We start from the raw sequence: 20176 nt of genomic DNA on the forward strand, positions 1-20176 counted from the left end.
TGCGACCTGGGGGGGTGGGCCTGCAAAGTCCTTGCTGTGTGGCAGATGGGACTTGTCTTTGGACGCCCATAGTGCGTGGAGGAAGGCAGACTAGAAAATTGTCTATAGGTTGCACTTATTAAACAGGGCGTGTTTGCTGAGGAGGCTGTAAGCATCTACTGCTGTACAAAAGCATGTGTATTTCCCTTTCACAAACATTACTTCGTTGCCATAGGACGACTGGGAGTGGGATTGTAGGACCCCTGACAACATGGACTCCTCTGGCAGTCCATCCTGTTTATGCTCCTGCAATGACTTCCCTCCGGATCCGTGTTCCAGGACCCCTGAAGGTTCATGTATGCCCTGACCACAATGCAGGATGGCTTGTTCTGATCGTCACGAAAGTGGCGCACAGAAGGAGACACTTTAGCTAAGCAGTAGAGCTGACAGGCCCACAGAAGGTGCCACTCTACGTAACTGTTCCAGCCGGGTTTTAAGCATGGAGACAGAGACTGGAGGATACAATTTTTGTATCCCTGGCGCGGGTCTGAGAGGCTCCCGAGCTGGCTCTCAACTGCCAGTTCTTGCCGTCTTTCTCTGCTTTTTTTCCTGAAAGCATCATATGGTAGCATCTTGCTAATGAAGTTTGGGATTTTATATTCTGTTGCTGCTTTTTCTTGATGAAATGTTAAGTGTAACATTGTGTAACTTTGCCTGCACTTGAGGCCAGTTCTGGAAGAACTAACAGCCAAACAGCACGCATCACCATCCCTCAGACATTACTGCTGTTTGTATATTACTGTTAATATTGTCAGTTATGTACTAAAGTTTCATGGGACAGGCTGGGTAGCCAGGGATTAAGTGACAGAGAACAGTTTAACAAAATACAACAGTAAAAAGAGTGACTCAAGAACCTTTAACCCATTATGCTAAGTGAAAACCAGCTGCAAAAGGTCACATATATGGTATGATTCCATATGAAATATCCATAATAGATAAATTCATAGAGAAATGAGACAGATTGGTGGTTGCCAGGGGTTAGGGGTAGGGGGGAATAGGGAGAGATCACTGAGCTGTTCCCTTTAAAATGGTAATTTTATGTTATGTAAACTAAAGTGTGTGTGTATGTGTGTGGGGCATGGTTAAAAACAGTGACCCAAACAAAACCCTGAAGAGCTCAAGAGGCTGAGATGGCAGGTTGGAAATCCTGCAAAACTGCTAGGTTTTCCAACATGGCACTTTCCCCACAGTCTCCAGACTTACCCACTCCAAGAGTGGTATCTCTTTAAAGACACTTTTCTAAAAATATCGTCATCCTACAATTGTTGCGGGAAAGGCAGACCATTCTCTAAAAAGATCCAAGAGAAGAAGTCCTTTCAGAACAATTTTTCAACAACACAGCTGACCATTTAACTGCAGCCACCTGGAGTATCTCTGACCATCCTCCTGTGAAACAAGGAGAGCCCCTATGGGAGAACAGGATAGGACCATCCAAAGGATAGAAGGAAGACAAAGGCAGGGCTACGACACAAAGTCCAAGGAGGAAGGTGGCTAAAGAAAGAGGTAATAGTCCAGCGTTGGGCACTGATGAGGTCTAGTAGGATTGAGACTGAAAGGAACCATTGGATTCAGAAGCTAGGAAGTTCTGGCAAAAGCATTCTGCAGACAAGTACAAAATATTGCTGAGAGAAATTAAAGAAACCCTAAATAAACGGAGACAGATAAGATGTTTTCGCATCACAAGACCCTATGTTCCTGAGATGTCCATTGTCTCCAAGTTGATCTATCCAATCCCATCCCAATAAAAACCCTAGAAGATTTTTCTATAGAAATCGACAGATTGTGAAATTAAATGGAAATACAAAGGATGTAGAGAGGCAAAACAATTTTGAAACAGAACAAAGTCAGAGGACTAACACTACCTGATTTCAAAATGTATTATAAAGCCACAGTAACCAAGACGGTGTAGCTGGCATTGGTGTAAAGACAAAGAAATCAATGGAATTCAATAGAGATGCCAGAGATATACTTAGACCTCTATGTTCACTTGATTTTCTGCAGAGTTTCCAAGACAACTCAATGGAGGAGAAGGATAATCTTTCCAGCTAATACAGGTAGGTACAGGGACAACTGGATATCCACAGAGAAAGTGTCAACCATGATCCTTAACGCACCTCTTGTACAAACAAACCTCAGAATGGAATGTAGACGTAAATGTAAGAACTCAAACAATAAAACCTCTAGAAGAAAACATAGCGGGGGGGGGGGGGGGACACCTGAGTGGCACCTGAGTGGCTCAGTGGGTTGAGCGTCCGACTTCAGCTCAGGTCATGATCTCACAGCTGATGAGCTTGAGCCCTGCATCGGGCTCTGTGCTGACAGCTCAGAGCCTGGAGCCTGCTTCAGATTCTGTGTCTCCGTCTCTCTCTGCCCCTAACCCACTCACATTCTGTCTCTGTCTCTCTCAAAAATAAATAAACATTTAAAAAAAAAAAAAGAAGAAGAAAACATAGGACAAAAATCTTAGTGATTTGTGTTAGGCAAAGTTTTCTTTCTCTTTTATTTTAAATATAATTTATTGTCAAATTGGCTTCCATACAACACCCAGTGCTCATCCCAACAAGTGCCCTCCTCAATGCCCATCACCCACTTCCCCTTCCCTGTCAACTCTCTGTATTTTGAGTTTGTTCTCTGTATTTAAGAGTCTCTTATGGTTTGCCTGCCTCCCTCTCTGTTTGTAACTTTTCCTCCCTTCCCTTCCCCCATGGTCTTCTGTTAAGTTTCTTAAGATCCACATATGAGTGAAAACATATGGTACCTTTTTCTGACTTATTTCACTTAGCATAATACCCTCCAGTTCCAGCCATGTTGCCACAGATGGCCAGATTTCATTCTTTCTCATTGTCAAGTAGTATTCCATTGTATATATAAACTACATCTTCTTTATGCATTCATCCATTGATGGGCATTTAGGCTCTTTCCATAATTTGGCTATTGTTGAAAGTGCTGCTATCAACATTGGGGTACAAGTGCCTCTATGCATCAGCACTCCTCTACCCCTTGGGTAAAGTCCTAGCAGTGCTATTGCTGGGTCATAGGGTAGTTCTATTTTTAATTTTTTGAGGAACCTCCACACTGTTTTCCAGAGCAGCTGCACCAGTTTGCATTCCCACCAACAGTGCAAGAGGGTTCCTGTTTCTTCACATCCTCACCAGCATCTATAGTCTCCTGATCTGTTCAGTTCAGCCACTTGACTGGTATGAGGTGGTATCTCAGTGTGGCTTTGATTTGTATTTCCCTGATGATGAGTGAAGTTGAGCATTGTTTCATGTGTCTGTTGGCCATCTGGATGTCTTCTTTGGAAAAGTGGCTGTTCATGTCTTCTGTCCATTTCTTCACTGGATTATTTATTTTTTGGGTGTAGAGTTTGGCGAGTTCTTTATAGATTTTGGATACTAGCCCTTTATCCAATAGGTCATTTGCAAATATCTTTTCCCATTCTGTTGGTTGCCTTTTAGTTTTGTTGATTGTTTCCTTCACAATGCAGAAGCTTTTTATCTTGATGATGTCACAATAGTTCATTTTTGCTTTTGATTCCCTTGCCTTTGGAGATGTGTTGAGCAAGAAATTGCTGTGGCTGAGGTCAAAGAAGTCGTTGCCAGCTTTCTCCTCTAGGATTTTGATGGTTTCCTGTCTCACATTCAGGTCTTTCATCCATTTTGAGTTTATTTTTGTGTGTAGTGTAAGAAAGTGGTCTAGTTTCATTCTTCTGCATGTTGCTGTCCAGTTCTCCCAGCAACATTTATTAAACAGACTGTGTTTTTTCCATTGGATACTCTTTCCTGCTTTGTCAAAGATTAGATAGGCAAAGTTTTCTTAAATAGGAGACAACACAAACTATAAAAGAAACAGTACACTGGATTTCATCAAAATGAAAACTTTTGCTCTTCAAAAGACACTTTAGAAAACTAAAAGACAAACTACAGAGTAGGAGAAAATATTTACAAAGCATATTAATAACTTATACCAAGATATGTAAGCCTTCTGACAACTCAATTTTTTCAATGTGCAAAAAAAAAAAAAAAAAAAAAAAAAAAAAAAAAAAAAAAAAAATTGCACTTCACCAAAGAACATAGGGACAAAAATAAGCACATGGAAAGATACCTAACATTCTTAGTCATCAGGAAAATGCAATTACTATCAATGAAATACCACTCACTATGCATCCACTAAAATGGCTAATACTTAAAAGATAGACAATACTAAAGTTTGGCAAGGAACTTGAACTCTTATATACCACTGGTACTGATACAAAATGATACAGCTACTTAAGAAAACAGTTTGACAGTTTCTTATAAAGTTAACCATGTACTCACCATATGACCCCGCAATTACTCTTCTAAGTATTTACCCAGGAGACATGAAAGCATGTACGCACATGTTTATACTATCTTTATTCACAATAGCCCTAAGCAGCAAATTACCGAAATCTCCATCAGCCAATGAGTGGATAAAAAAATTGTGACATAGCCATACAATTGACCATTACTTAGCAATAAGAAGGAACAAAATACTGAATAAGACAACATGGATAAAATGAAAAAACTCAGTTTTTTCCTTCCTGTACAGGGAAACATTCAGCTCTCCCTGATTTTGTTTATTTCCAGCATGTCTTAGCTGTTACATAGAATGTTTCATTTCTGACATCTCTGGTCACCAAAGGTGTGGAGGTTCTTTCTCCACAACAAGCAACTTGTGACACCAACTGGGTACCCTACAATTTAATTCAATTCTAACATGACCTGGAGAGAGTGTTAGCTCCCACAGGCCAAGGACTCGGTCCTACAAGACTCCTGCCCTTCAACTTTAGTTGACAGTGGAACCCTAGGTTATCACTTGTGCTTCTGACTGAACCTCTCTTTGGGGTTTGCTAAAATTTGCTGAACCCTTCTTTGGGGTTTGCTAAAATTTGCTAGAGCAGCTCATAGACCTCAGAGAAGTATTTTCATATGTTTATTAATTTTTTAAAGATAAAGGATACAGATGAACAGCCAGATGAAGAGATACATAGAGCAAGGTCTGGAAGGGTCCCGAGTGTAGGAGCTTCTTCTGCTCCCTGTGGAGTTGGGGTGTGCTACCCTCCTGGTGTGGATGAGTTCACCAACCTGGAAGCTCTCCAAACCCCAAACTATTGGGATTTTATGAAGACTTTCTCATGTAAGCACGATCGATTATTAACTCTGTTTCCACTCTCTCTCCATTCTCTGGAGAAGTGGGAGGCCACGGAAGGACCTGAAGATTCCAAGCTTCTTATCAGGGCTTGATCTTCCTGGCGACCAGCCCCCATCCAGAATCCCACCAAGAGTTTCCTCAAGAGAGTGAAAGGTGCTCCTACTGCCCTTATCACTTAGGAAATTTCATGGGTTTTAGAAGCTCTATGCCAGGAACCAGGGGCAGAGACCAATACCTATTTTCTATTATCTCACCACGAGTGAGACTCAAAAACATGCCATTACATTTAAGAAGCCAGATACAAAGGACTACATACCTTATGATTTCATTTACATGAAATTCTAGAAAAGACATAGATTGTACATGAGTGAAATCATATGGTATTTGTCTTTATCTGACTTGTCTCACTTAGCATAATGCCTTCTATATCCATCCATGTTGTCACAAATGGCAAAATTTCATGCCACCTCTTCTTTGTTAATCTATCAGTGGACACTTGGGTTGTCTCCATACTTTGGCTGTTATGATTAATGCTACAATAAATATAGAGGTGCATATATCTTTTTGAATTAGTGTTTTCATTTCCTTTGGGCAAACACCCAGTAGTAGAATTACTAGATTGGATAGTAGTGCTATTTTTGTTTTTTTGAGGAAACTCCATAATGTTTTCCATGATGACTACACCAATTTACATTCCCACCAACAGCGCACAAGGTTTCCTTTTTCTCCACATCCTCACCAACGTTTGTTTCTTGTCTTTTTGATTCTAGCCATTCTGACAGGTATAAGGTGATATCTCATTGTGGTTTTGATTTGCATTTCCCTGATAATTAGTAATGAGCAAGTTTTCATGGGTCTGTTGGCCATCTGTATGTATTCTTTAGAAAAATGTCTATTCAGGTCCTCTGTCCATTTTTAATGGGACTGTTTTTTGGGTGTGTGTGTGTGTGTGTGTGTGTGTGTGTGTGTGTGTGTAAAGGTATATAAGTTCTTTATATAATCCTTTATCAGATACCACTTACAAATATCTTCTCTCATTTAGTAGGTTGCCTTTTTGTATTGTTGATGGTTTCCTTTGCTATGCAATAACGTTTTATTTTGGTGTAGTCCCAATTGTTTATTTTTGCTTTTATTTTCTTTACCTGAAGAGACATATCTAGAAAAATGTTGCTATGCCCAATATGAAAGAAATTATTCTCTATGTTTTCTTCTAGGAGTTTTATTGTTTCAGGTCTCACATCTAGGCCTTTATTCCATTTTGATTTTATTTTTGGGTATGGTGTAAGAACGTGGTCCAGTTTCATTCTTTTGCATGTAGCTTTCCAGTTTTCCCAGCACCATTTATTGAAGAGACTGTCTTCCCATTCTTGCCTCCTTTTTCATAGATTAATTGACCATATAATCATGGGTTTATTTCTGGGCTCTGTATTCTTTTCTATTTGTCTATGTGTCTATTTTTGTGCCAATACCATATTATTTTGATTACTACAGCTTTGTAATATATCTTGAAATGTGGGTTTGTGATACCTCCAGCTTTGTTGTTCTTTCTCAAGATTGCTTTGACTAGTCAAGGTCTTTTGTGGTTCCATACAAAATTTAGCATTATTTGTTCTAGTTATGTAAAAAATGCTATTGGTATTTTGATAGAGATTGCATTCAATCTGCATAATGCTTTGGGTAGTATGGATATTCTTTTTTTTTAATTTAAATTCATGTTAACATATAGTGTAATATTGGTTTCAGGAGTAGAATTTAATGATTCATCATTTACATATAACATCAAGTGCTCATCCCATCTGGTGCCCTCTTTAATGCCCATCACCTATTTAGACCACCCCTCACCCACTGCCTCTCCAGAAACCCTGTTTGTTCTCTGTATTTAAGAGTCTCTTATGGTTTGTCTCCCTCTCTGTTTTTGTATTATTTTTGCTTCCCTTCCCTTATGTCCATCTGTTTTGTTTCTTAAATACCAAATTTGAGTATTTTGCTTAGCATAACATACTCTAGTTCCATCCATGTTGTTGCAAATGGCAAGATTTCATTCTTTTTGATGGCCAAGTAATATTCCATTGTGTGTATATATGTGTGTGTGTGTGTGTATACCACACCTTAATCCATTCATTAGTCGATGGACATTTGGGTCCTTTCCATAATTTGGCTATTGTTGGTAGTGCTGCTATAAACATTGGGGTGTATGTGCCCCTTCGAATCAGCATTTTTGTATCCTTTGGATAAATACCCAGTAGTGCCATTGCTGGATGGTAGGGTAGCTCTGTTTCTAATTTTTTGAGTAACCTCCATATTGTTTTCCAGAGTGGCGTAACCTCCATATTGTTTTCCAGAGTGGCTGCACCAGTTTGCATAACCACCAACAGTGTAAGAGGGTTCCCCTTTCTCTGCATCCTCAGCAAAATTATTGTTTCTTGAGTTGTTAATTTTAGCTGTTCTGACAGGTGTGAGGTGGTAGCTCATTGTGGCTTTGATTTGTATTTCCCTGATGATGAGTGATGTGGAGCATCTTTTCATGTGTCTGTTAGCCATCTGGATGTCTTCTTTGGAAAAATGTCTATTCATGTCTTCTGCCCATTTCTTAATTATATTGCTTGTTTTTTGGGCGTTGAGTTTGATAAGTTCTCTATAATTCTGTAGAATCTATAGATTCTCTATACTAACTGTTTACCAGATGTGTCATTTACAAATATCTTCTCCCAGTTGCCTTTTAGTTTTGTTGATTGTTTCCTTTACTGAGCAGAAGCTTTATATCTTGATGAGATCCCAGTTGTTCATGTTTGCTTTTGTTTTCCCTGCCTCCAGAGACATGTTTAGTAGAAAGTTGCTGTGGCCAAGTTCAAAAAGGTTGCTGCCTGTGTTCTCCTCTAGGATTTTGATGGTTTCATGTCTTACATTTAGGTTTTTCACACATTTTGAATTTATTTCTGTGTATAGTATAAGAAAGTGGTCTATTTTCATTCTTTTGCATGTTCCTGTCCAGTTTTCCCAGCACCATTTGTTGAAGAGACTGTCTTTTTTCCATTGGATATTCTTTCCTGCTTTGTCAGCGATTAGTTGGTTGTACATTTGTGGGTCCATTTCTGAGTTCTCTATTCTGTTCCATTGATCTGTGTGTCTATTTTTGTGCCAGTACCATACTGTCTTGATGATTACAGCTTTGTAATGTACCTTGAAGTCCAGAACTGTGATGCCTCCAGCTTTGGTTTTCTTTTTCAACATTACTTTGGCTATTTGGGGTCTTTTCTGGTTCCATACAAATTTTAGAATTGTTTGTTCTAGTTCTGTGAAGAATGTTGTGCTATTTTGATAGGGATTGCATTGAACGGGTAGATTGCTTTGGGTAGTGGTAGTATAGATATTCTAACAAGATTAATTCTTCCAATCCATGAGCATGGAATGTCTTTCCATTTGTTTGTGTTGTCCTCAATTTCTCTCGTCAATGTTTTAATAGTTTTCAGAGTATAGGGCTTTCGCCTCCCTAGTTAAGTTTATTCCTAGGTATTGTATTCTTTTTGGTGCAATTATAAATGGAATTGTTTTTTAAATTTCTCTTTCTGCTACTTCATTATAAGTGTATAGAAATGCAACCGATTGCTGTGCTTTAATTTTGTAATCTGCAACTTTACAGAATTCATTTATTCTAGTAGTTTTTGGTTGGAGCCTTTAGACCTTTCTATATATAGTATCATGTCATCTGTAAATTGTTTTTAATCCCCCAAACTACTCAAGTAAAACTTTTACCTGAGAATACTTTGTTCCATTAGTCTCACTTTATAGCTATCAAGATGAGTAATTTCTAATGTCATTTTTTCATGATCTCTTCTCTTAGAAAAAGAGAATTAGTGATGATGAGACTCCCCCACCCCGCTTTTTTTAAAGTAGGCTCCACACCCAATGTGGGACTTGAACTAATGACTCTGAGATCAAGACCTAAAATCAAGAATTGGATGCTCTACCAACTGAGTCACGTAGGTGCCCAGAGACTCCTTTCTTTATGAATGAGAATGGCCATGCTCCCTGGAGGCAAAAACACATCATGCTTGTTCAGCATCACTATTTATTAGGGAAGTGCAAATCAAAAGTACAATGAGATATCACCTCACACCGCTTAGATTGACTATCATTGAAAAAAAAAAAAACAACCCAAGTATTGGCAAAGATGTGGAGAAAAGGAAACCCTTGTACACTGTTGGTGGGAATGTAAATTGGTTCAGAAATATGTTTACTTCTCAAAACTTTAAGAATAGTACTACCATGGGGTACCTAGGTGGCTCAGTCGGTTAAGCATCTGACTTCGCCTCAGGTCATGATCTCACAGTCCGTGAGTTCGAGCCCCGCGTCGGGCTCTGTGCTGACAGCTTGGAGCCTGGAGCCGGCTTCCAATTCTGTGTCTCCCTCTCTCTGACCCTCCCCCGTTCATGCTCTGTCTCTCTCTGTCTCAAAAATAAATAAATATTAAAAAAAAAAAAAAAGAATAGTACTACCATATGACCCAGTTACTCCGCTTCTGGGTATTTATCCAGAGTATGAAAACACCAATTCAAAAATATATATCACCCCTATGTTTATTGCAGCATCATTTACGATAGTCAAGATATGGAAGCAACCTAAGTGTCCATCGATGGCTGAATGGATAAAGAGGTGGTGGTGTGCATACACACACACACACACACACTCACACATTGACAGTGGAATATTAGTCATAAAAAGGTTTGCAATCTTGCCATCTGCAACAACATGGATGGATTTGAGGGTGTTATGTTTAGTGAAATAAGTCAGAGGGAGAAAGATAAGACAACATATGATTTCACTCCTATGTGGAATCTAAAAATAAAAGAAAACAAAACAAATGAGCAAACAAAAGAAAAACTTATAGACACAAAGAGCTGATGGGTGGTTACCAGAGGGGAGGGGGGAGGGGTGGATCAAATGGGCAAAGGAGGTCAAATGTATGGTGATGGATGATAGCTAGACTTTCAGAGGCGATCACTTTATAATGAATAGAGAGGTCAGATTATACATACCAATTTCACCTCAATCAAAAAACAAACACATCCTGCTTTTAGTTAAGAACTAGAGTTCCAAAAAATATAGCAACTATGATGATCTATATAGTCTTTTTTAAAAAAATGTTTATTTTTGAGAGAGACAGACAGACAGACAGACAGACGGGGGGGGGGCGCGGTGGGTAGGGGCAGAAACAGAGGGAGAGAGAATCCCTAGCAGGTTCCACACTGCCAGCGCTGAGCAGGGTCTGAACTCATGAACCGTGAGATCATGATCTGAGCCGCAAGACGCCTAACCGACTGAGCCACCCAAGTGTTCCAATGATAATCTATATAGTCTTATAACAACAAAAATCTTCCCATTACGTACTTCAAGAAAATCATAATGCAGAATAATTTTAAGCAGTGATAGTAGCAATACATGTACCAGTTGTTTTAAACACTCTACCACTATTACAGAGGCATATCGTAATTAAAAAATTGTATTTTAGAAGGGGAACATAATGCCCACAGAAAAACAAAACTCAAAAATTAAGTTCTTCTACTATCTCTAGCTTTCTTCTCATATTTTTGACCTGGTTTTGGTCTCAAGTTTCTTGAGCTATGAAGATACTTAACTCAAAACATGTATAACCTGTGGTGTGTGTGGGGGGGGCGGGGAGTGTAGTTTTGGTCATGAGATTGCATTCTAGGGCTTTCTCTCCCACAGCTCACAAGACACAGGGGTCCTGTACCATTTTCCATACATGGAGTGGAACCCTTGGATCACAGAACTCAACTGTCTACACTTTTATTATCTCTCTTCTTTTTAGGGAGCCGGGTTGAACAATTTTAATCTTGATTGTTGCATCCTGAGGAAAAGAGGGTCTTTTTCCTGTCCCTGCTGGCTTCTCAGATTTCCTTCTCCCTGGCTCTCATGTTTGAGCACTTCTCCCAAGTCAGCCCTGGGAATACTGACAGCCCTGTGCATTGGATTTCAACAACTTTCTGATTTCAGCTAGTTGCTATGATGGTTAATTTTATATCAACTTGGCTGGGCCACAGGGTGCCCAGATATTTGGTCAAATATTATTTTTTTAAATGTTTTTATTTATTTTTGAGACAGAGAGAGACAGAGCATGAGCAGGGGAGGGGCAGAGAGAGAGGGAGACACAGGATCTGAAGCAGGCTCCAGGCTCTGAGCTGTCAGCACAGAGCCTGATGTGGGGCTCAAACTCACGGACCACGAGATCACGACCTGAGCCGAAGTCAGATGCTTAACCAACTGAGCCACCCAGGCGCCCCTGGTCAAATATTATTCTGAGTGTTTCTGTGAGGGAGTTTTTGGGTGAGAATGACAGTTAAATTGGCAGACTCTGAGTAAAGCAGATTGCCCTTCATAATGTGGCGGGCCTCGTCTAATCAGCTGAAGGCCTGGACACAATAAAAGTCTGACTCTCCCCATTCCCAGCAAGAAAAATTCTGCAACAGATGGCCTTCAGATTCAAACTGGAACATCTGCTCTTTTTAGTTCTCCAGACTGATGGCCATGATGGCCTTTGGACTTGTACTGTACCATTAGCTCTCCTGAGTCTCCAGCCTGCCTGCCCTTACTGTAGATTTTGGACATGCCAGCATCCATAACCATATGCATTAATTCTTTATTCCATCTCTTTCTCTGGAGAACTCTGACTAATACAGATGCCCTGTTCTCATTCTTGGACGAACTACCAGGCAGGTACTCTGGCCTACTCCATTCTTATCTCTTAACATGTCTGAGACACATGACATTTTTCCTTGCTCCAGCCTAGAAAGAGAAAACCCTTGTACAGGCGTCTATCCCAGCAGCTGTCATGTGTCAGGCACATTTGTTTACTGTGAAGTGTATGCCCCTCAAGGGTAGGGTAGAATGCATACCTTGTTTTCATGTCCATACTACCCAGCATTTTGATCATGGCAAAATCCAGGAGAAACTGCACAATTCCACATCAGACTAGGACACTTAGCTTACATGATGCCACTTTTAATAGGAGAAAAGGCAAAAAGATATAAATAATCTAACAGTAAAAAATCAGGAAATGACAGTAAATGGTCACAGGTAATGATGGCATATTACCATGATTAAAATGTCAAATAGGGGTACCTGGGTGGCTCAGTCATTTGAGCATCCAACTCTTGATTTTGGCTCAGGTCATGATCCCAGGATTGCTCCACACTCAGTGTGGATTCTTTCTCTCTCCCTCTGCCCCTCTCCCTTGCTTGCATGCTCTTTCTCTCTAAAATGAAAATAAAAAATAAAATGTCAATGTTTAGTGCTTTGGGATACAGTCACGATATAAAATGAAAAGTATGAAAAGACAGAAGAAAAGAGTCATAAATAGACCAGAACATACACAGAATTTTAGAACATGATATCGGTGGTGACTTAATTCAGTGGAGAAAAGATGGTTTCTGTATGTTGGAAAGAGTCTTACCTTTCTTATAAAAACTCTGCTACAGATCAGTGACTCCATGATTAGGAGAAATGCAGAGCCATGGGAAAAGAGAGGGAGTCTTTCCTCCATCCCTCGGTCACATGGGCTGGCATGCAGCTTTGGGACTTGAAGGACAGACCAGGGTAAGGCAAGTAAGTGCCCTCACATGCATGGCCTGACTTCACTCTCCTTGCCGTAGTCCTGGACTGTTGATTTTGCCTTTAAAATGAGTATTTTGCTTATCATAGATTTTTTTTAATTCATCTTGTAAAAAAAAAAAACAAAACATTGCTTTACTACACCAAAATAAAAAGCTTTTGGACAGCAAAGGATAGCATCAACAACACAAAACAACCTACTGAATGGGAGAAGTTATTTGCAAATGATACATCTGATAAGGGGTTAATATCCAAAATATATAAAGAACTTATACAACTGAACCCCCTCAAAAACAAATAACCCAACTAAAATGGGCAGGGGACCCAAATAGACATTTTTCCAAAGAAGATATACAGATGGCCAACACACACATGAAAAGACATTCAACATCACTAACCATTGGGAAAATGCAAACTAAAACCACAATGAGATGTCACCTTACACCTTTCAGAATGGCTACATTCAAAATGACAAGAAGTAACATGTGTTGGTGAGGATGTGGAGAAAAAGGAACCCTCATGCACTTTGGTGGGAGTGCAAATTCATGCAGCCACTGTGGAAAACAGTATGGAGGTTCATCAAAAAACTAAAAATAGAACTACCTTATGACCCAGTAACTCCACTACTGGGTATTTACCCAAAGAAAGTGAAAACGCTAATTCAAAAAGATATCTGCATCTCTATGTCTATTGCAGTATTAATTATAATAGCCAAGGTATGGAGGCAGCTCAACTGTCCATCGATAGACCAATGGATAAAGAGGTAGTATATATATACAAGGAGTATACACAAGGAGTATTACTCAGCCATAAAAAGGATGAGATCTTACCATTTGTGGCAACATGGGTGGATATAGAAGGCATGACACTAAGTGACATAAGTCAGACAGAGAAAGACAAATACCACATGATTTCACCCATATGTGGAATCTAGAAAACAAAATAAGTGAATACACAAAAAGCAGAAAGGGACCCATAAATACAGAGAACAAGATGATGGTTGCCAGAGGGGAAGGGGATGGGGGGAAGGGCAAAATGGGTGACGGGAGTGGGAGACACAGGCTTCCAGTTATGGAATGAATAGGTCATGGGGATACCAGGTACAGCATGGGGAATATAGTCAATTAAGAAAAAAGAATTAAAAAAAAAAAACACCAAACCTATTTCTTTAACATATCATTTTTCTCGATTACTGAATTTTTTTGGCACCTCCTCAAGTTTTGCACCTGTGAGGAGTGTCTCCCTCCCCTCGCCTGAGTGCCAGGCCTGCCCAGCTTGGGAGAAATCAGCGGCTTCTCTTGCCAGCAGCACTGGAAAGGAGTTGAACAGTGCCTGACACATAGCGGGTATTTAATGAGTAGTTTTTGAATACTGGTTTAATGAGTGAGTAGGTTGAAGTCAGAGAAGCCTGTCTTTAAATAGCTCCAAAGAGATGTTCTCAACTTACTGACCTACTTGCCTATGGTTCCCTGGGAAAAACCACCTGTCAGTCCTTGCCATGTGAGATCCTAGTAGGGTGCCTTGCATAGGCACCGGGAGATCTCACAGATATAGAAAAGCAAAAGCAATTATAAGACGCTTAAGGAAACAGCAGCTTTAAGAAGGAACAAGATGAATTAGAATAGGAGGCTACTGTGGAGTGTGAATTCAGGGATGTCATAGAAGAAAATGTTATTAAAAATGCGGTAAGAATTCTGTGTAGATATAATCAGAACATTCTAGTGTTTCTGGAACTAAAAAATATTTGAGAACTTCAAAAAGTCCCAATTAAAAAATTCAACAGAAGAATTGGAAAAATGAGTGGTCACTATTAACACAAATTTAGTCCCAAAATATATAGAAATGAACATGATAGGGTGAGAGGTAGGGGTCATGGGAAACAGCTATGATGGACCTAAAACACACAAGTAATCAAAGGTCCTAAAGGGGCAAAAAAGAACACATAGACCAGAAGTAATAATCAAAGAAATAACAGAGGAACACTTTCCTGAAGGGGACAGAAACTTGAGCCTTCAAATTTAAAAGGACCATCATCTCACAGGCAGGACAATGGAGAAGGATACAGGCCCACAATCTCTGACCTGGTGAAATTTCTGGACCTCAGGGGTAATGAGAAACTCTTAAACAGGTTCCAGGCAGAATGGATCACTTACAGAGAACGAAGTAATCTAGTACTGGGCTTGCTTATGCTTCGTTGCCTCTTTCAAGCCGTGGCGTGGCAAAACCACATGCCAAATCAAATCCATGTCTTTCCTACTCTCCCATTAGGTTTTGCCCCTGAATAGGGCTGGAGTATTGCTCCTCTGGCGTCACTTTAACTGCGTGTTAGCAAACTTCGAGCAGGCCAGGCAATCATAGTATCCTTAGGTATGCGCTCATACCTCCTCATGTTTCCCCCCCCTCTTCCAGTCTTGCTTCCTCCTCCGAGAAAATCAGTCCAGGGAATTTTTGCAGACTCCCACCGCAAAATCTCTCCGCCTCACATACCCTGCTCTCCTCTGATGATAGAAACGTCTCTGACCCTCTCTTGTGCCTTCTCATCTTCTCAAGGACGTCACCCAAGCACATCCCCCTCTCTCACCACCTACCAGTGCTTTGCCTTCAATCACTGCTCTCGGCATTCAGACATATGATTATTTTTTTCTACCTGGAAAATAAATGAACAAACAATCCAAACTTCTCAGCCTCACTCTGCCTTCCTGTTACCAACCCATTTCTTTGCTCTCCTTTGCAGCAAAGTCCTCAAAGGAGTGGTCTCTATTCCCTATCTACAATTCCTCTCCTCTTTTTCTCATTTAAGACCGCTCCATTAGGACTTGTTCTTCTGCCCCTCCATTGCACTCACTCTTGTCAAGGCCACCAATAACTCCACCAATAAGTCAACGCAGTGAGGAATACTCACTCCCATGGTCTTGACCCATGAGCAGATTTTTACACAGGCTCTTTCCTTCTCCTTAACAGTCTGTCTTTATTTGGCTTCCAGGACACCACGCTCTCCTGGTTGAATTCCTACCTCACCAGCGGCTCCTTCTCCATCTCCTTTTCTGTGCCTCTTCTTCTCCTGACCAGTTTAATTTGGTCTAAATTAATAATCCTATCCTCTTAAGTGGAGGCTGTCCAACTTCATATGGTGTTAGCCATTCTTCAGGACAAGGATTTTCTTTCGATTAAAAGGCATTGAGAAATAGCCTCATCAGTAAATGAAAAATAAAAGAATAAAATCACTATCAAGTAGCAAACATAACAAAAGTGATAACATCTAATATAGACAGAGCTACTTAGCCTGGGAAAAAGACCAATTTGCTGGTGGCACTGCATCCTGGTTAAATAAGTCCCCAATATGTAGCAAGCTAAAATTTGTGCAAACTCTTTAAAGCAATAATTCTATTTTGGAAAGACCCGCTAAGAAAATAATCCTAAAAGCCAAAAAATATATCAATTGTAGCACTACAAATAATGCAAAGTGTATAAATAAAAGGAAAGGGGTAGCGACAGAAGCCCTGCAGGTGGGAGCCGCCAGGGTTTGTGGGGACCAACGCACAGATAAATTATGGAAGATGTACACATTAAAATATCGTCTAGAGTAAACTCATGATACTGAAAATGTTTAAATGAAAATGACTTTTTTTTTTAAAAGCAGGCTCCACTCCAGTGTGGGACTTGCACTCACCACTCTGAGATCAAGAGTCACATGCTCTACCAACAGAGCTAGCCAGGCACCCCTAAATGAAAATGGTTTTAATGGGGAAAAAGGAGGGGGGGGGAACCAAGGTAGTACTTCCATACAGTGTGGAGAGAACAGTTCAGGCCACAAATCTTCATTTGGAAAGAAAAGTTCCAGTATTATTTACAGCCTTTTACGAACGTGGCAACATGCTGGGCAGTGACAAGAAAACGGCACAAATACAAGGGATAATGCACGATAAGGAAGTCCAAGCTGCGTCCTGGCCTCCCTTAAAGTCCCTTGCAAGCTCCGGGTTTGTGCCCGAACTGGACAAAGGATGGGGTGGACGACCCCGCCGGGCCACCGGCCGACTGACCGCCAGGGGGCGCTCCACGCACGACCCCAGGTTTCCCGGGCACGCTCCCTCCCTGCCCGCCTCCGCCCCGCCCGCCGCCAGGGGGCGCCGCAGGCTATTCAGCGCTGGGCTCGCGTCCCCGGAGCGCCGGCGCGGGCGAGCGGCGGAGGCCGGCCTGCCGGCGGCCATGGACCGCTTCGTGTGGACCAGCGGCCTCCTGGAGATCAACGAGACGCTGGTGATCCAGCAGCGCGGCGTGCGCATCTACGACGGCGAGGAGAAGGTAGAGGCGGCCTCGGGGACGGGTGCGGGGTCTGGCCAGCCTGAGGGGCCTCCGCCCGGGTGCCGGGTCCGCACGCCTCGGCGCTTGGGCGGCCGCGCTCAGGGAAGCGGCGGGGACGGCAGACGGCTTGGCCGGGTGCCTGCTCCTCGGGCCCGGATCCGGCGCGGTGACGGCGGGCCGCGCCGGGCCGGTGCCTCCTTTGTCCGGCTCGCTGGCCGGGGTGCCTCGCCGAGCCGGGTGCGGCCGGCGGGCGTGCGGTCTGCCCCAGCGAGCGGCGGGCAGTGCCCCGCAGGGGTTTCTGAGAAGCGTGTCCGGGTCTCACTGGTCGCCTTTCCGCGCCCCCCCCCCCTTTTTTTTCTTCCTGGAATGACTTAAGGAAGGAGTCTTGAGCGTTTGTTTAGTGAAGTGATGTGGTAGGCCATGCCTTGTCACCCGGGCGCAAACCTTGGGAGAGGCGCTTGCGAATGGAGACAAGTGTTACTAGCCCGGCGTGAGCGTCTGGTGGAGACTTCCGTCCGACTGTTACCTCCCGGGGAACCGGCTCGGCTCAGCCCGGGCGGCGCCCCGCGGGAAGATCCGTACTCCAGACACGAGCGCTGGGGGGACAGGCTGCTTTACTCAGGAGGCAGGCGGCCTGGGAGGACGGTAGACTCACATCCCGAAGCCTATCCTCCCCGTCCGGGCGAAGCCAGAAGGATTTAAAGGGGCGGGGGGGGGGGGCGAGTAGGGGAGAGGGAGGGGTGCTCCGTGCAGGAGAAGCAGGTGCCCTGGCTTTGTCCCAGGTGGACGTGACCCTGAACAGACTTGCTGGCCTCAGCCGCAGCTGTTTGCCAATGCAGTCAGGCCGTATCTTCTGGGGAAGTTTGGTCCTGATCAGAAAAATGTTCAAAACCCGCTTATTCTAACCAGGATTTTTAGTTTCCAGAAGTTTTCACCTGCTCTCTCATCTTCTTTGTGGTGTTACTGATGAAACTTCCTTCCGTACTTTTGCATTTGTTCCTTGACCCATAGCTTTTCCTGGTCGGTGCTTGCAGAAGCTCGAGGCTTCCTTCCTCCTAGGTCATGGAGGGCAGGGGTTACCCAGCTGTCTACAGGCGCAGCTGACATGACACCGGACCCAGGTGCTCTGCCTCCCTGAGGGCATTTTCCACGTACTGTTTCCTCTCTTATCAAGGCAGGGTCTTTTTCTTAAATAACTTGCTTGGTTTTACTCCATTTCCTGCCTCAGCACTTAGGTTAACTTGATCGCAATTAGGTTTGCATCTCTTGGTCGGAGTGACAAGCTAAATGGTTTTTGAATGAAGGTTACACCCTTGGAACTGTTTTAAATAGGAAGCATGATCAACTTCAGCATTCAGAACTGAATGCTGACAATGATAGATTGGTCTTCAGAAACTCCCCTAAAGACAGTCCATGCTGGAAGTCACACTTTTGCAGAACACCACCCTCTGTTGTTGTATGTAACTCCAGTATGCAAATTAGGAGCATCTTGGCCGGCACATAATACAACCACGTCCGTTTAAGACCATAACAAGTCAAAACCATTAGGACCTGTATATGCAAAACCATTGCTCAATCAGTGAATTCTAGTGTTTCCTTTAAGGTTTTTGTTTTTGTTTTTGTTTTTGCCTATTTTAATGGACAAGTAGATATGGTTATCAGAGGATTAACAAAAAAAGTACTGGGAAGAATTTAGTTAAGATCCTTTGATCTCGTGGAGAATTCTTAACTGTTCTAAAGGCTGAGGGGTAGTGAGGGAGGAATGTAGGTGTCCTGAAATGGAAGCAGAGCTCTAAGACAAGCTTGCTCACCGCTGTGGTCCCTGAGCTGCATCCAATGAGTCACTTGCTGAGCTGTCCCCAGTGTGACTGAGGGCTAGACTGATTCCTAGGGGGAAGTCCCATGTCCTGGCTTCCTCCATCTGCTGGAAAGCTTCCAGACCTCATGCAGTCTGAAGACTCTAGGAAGCTCCTTATCAGCCTCCAGATCTGGTCAAGTTCCCTTTCAGTGTCTTTCCCTGGCTCCCTTGGGCTAGGACACTCCAGTCCAGACTGCTTAGCCTTCGTAGCTTTGCGTCCCAACACGTTCCTCAGGCAGGCATGCACGTGGCTGTCTCATAGGCCAGGTGGACGCTCCTGGAGGGCAGAAAGTGTGCCTTACTCATCCTTCTATCTTTTGGCTCATCGTGGGTGTGAAATACGTGGAAAAAAAAAAAAGACCTGAATAATGGAGTACCTACTATGTGCCAGGAGCTTTACGTACAATCTCATTTAATCCTATTAGTGGGCATATGAGGTGAGTATTTTATGGATGAGAAAATAACTCTTAGAAAGTGACTTGCCCACAGAGTTGGTTATCAGGAGAGACAGGAGTTAAATCTCTGTTGATCAGACTCCCAAAGGCTCTGCTTGATTGACTGTGCTACAATGCTTTCACAAATGTAGCAGTCACCAGTGCCAGACTCTTTATGTAATGCTTAATATAGTGAATCCTCCCAAAGATGAGGGCACTCAGTTGACAGTTGAGAAAACTGTGACCCATCTGAGGTGACACATTTAGAGTAGACTGGGCTCTTCCCACCGCCCAAGCGTCTCTTGTGAATAAATGAGCACCTGCTTGTTTCTACAGGCACAGTTTTCATGGGCCCGTTATGACCACACAGTATGTTTTCTTAAGTAGCGTAGACAGGTCATTTGTTTAAATTCACAAAAGCTTCTATAGCCTCAGCTAATTTAAATAATAATGAAAGCAGGTTAGTAGTGTATCAAGTGGCAAGTTGGCAGCATATACTGGGAGACTTAGAAAATGTTTATTTTCTTCCAGCCAGCTGTTTGACTTTTAGGGATTTACCCTTGGGAAGTAATCAGAGATGCATAAACATATAATGAATGAGGATGCTCATCTCAGCACTATTATATATATTATATATTATTACATATAGGGAAAATTGGAAGCAATCTCAGTGACCACCGTAGGGTTTTGTTAATTAAAATGGGATATGCCTTAATCAGCATGAGGAATTACTAATGAGAGG

At 42.3% G+C, this 20176-nt stretch overlaps 1 protein-coding gene across 1 annotated transcript in view; it reads left to right on the forward strand.

Annotated features, from left to right (window-relative positions):
- Positions 1–16985: 16985 nt before the first annotated feature.
- VPS36 (vacuolar protein sorting 36 homolog) overlaps positions 16986–20176 on the forward strand; it is a 30301-nt gene continuing 27110 nt past the window's right edge. Inside the window, exon 1 of the mRNA XM_019447664.2 lies at positions 16986–17142. Within this exon, the coding sequence (XP_019303209.1) occupies positions 17047–17142 (96 nt within the window). The 5' untranslated portion in view covers positions 16986–17046. The remainder of the gene's footprint in view (positions 17143–20176) is intronic.

Source organism: Panthera pardus, unplaced genomic scaffold, assembly GCF_024362965.1.
Source record: "Panthera pardus isolate Hobbes unplaced genomic scaffold, ASM2436296v1 HiC_scaffold_1, whole genome shotgun sequence".
Classification (NCBI taxonomy): Eukaryota; Metazoa; Chordata; class Mammalia; order Carnivora; family Felidae; genus Panthera; species Panthera pardus.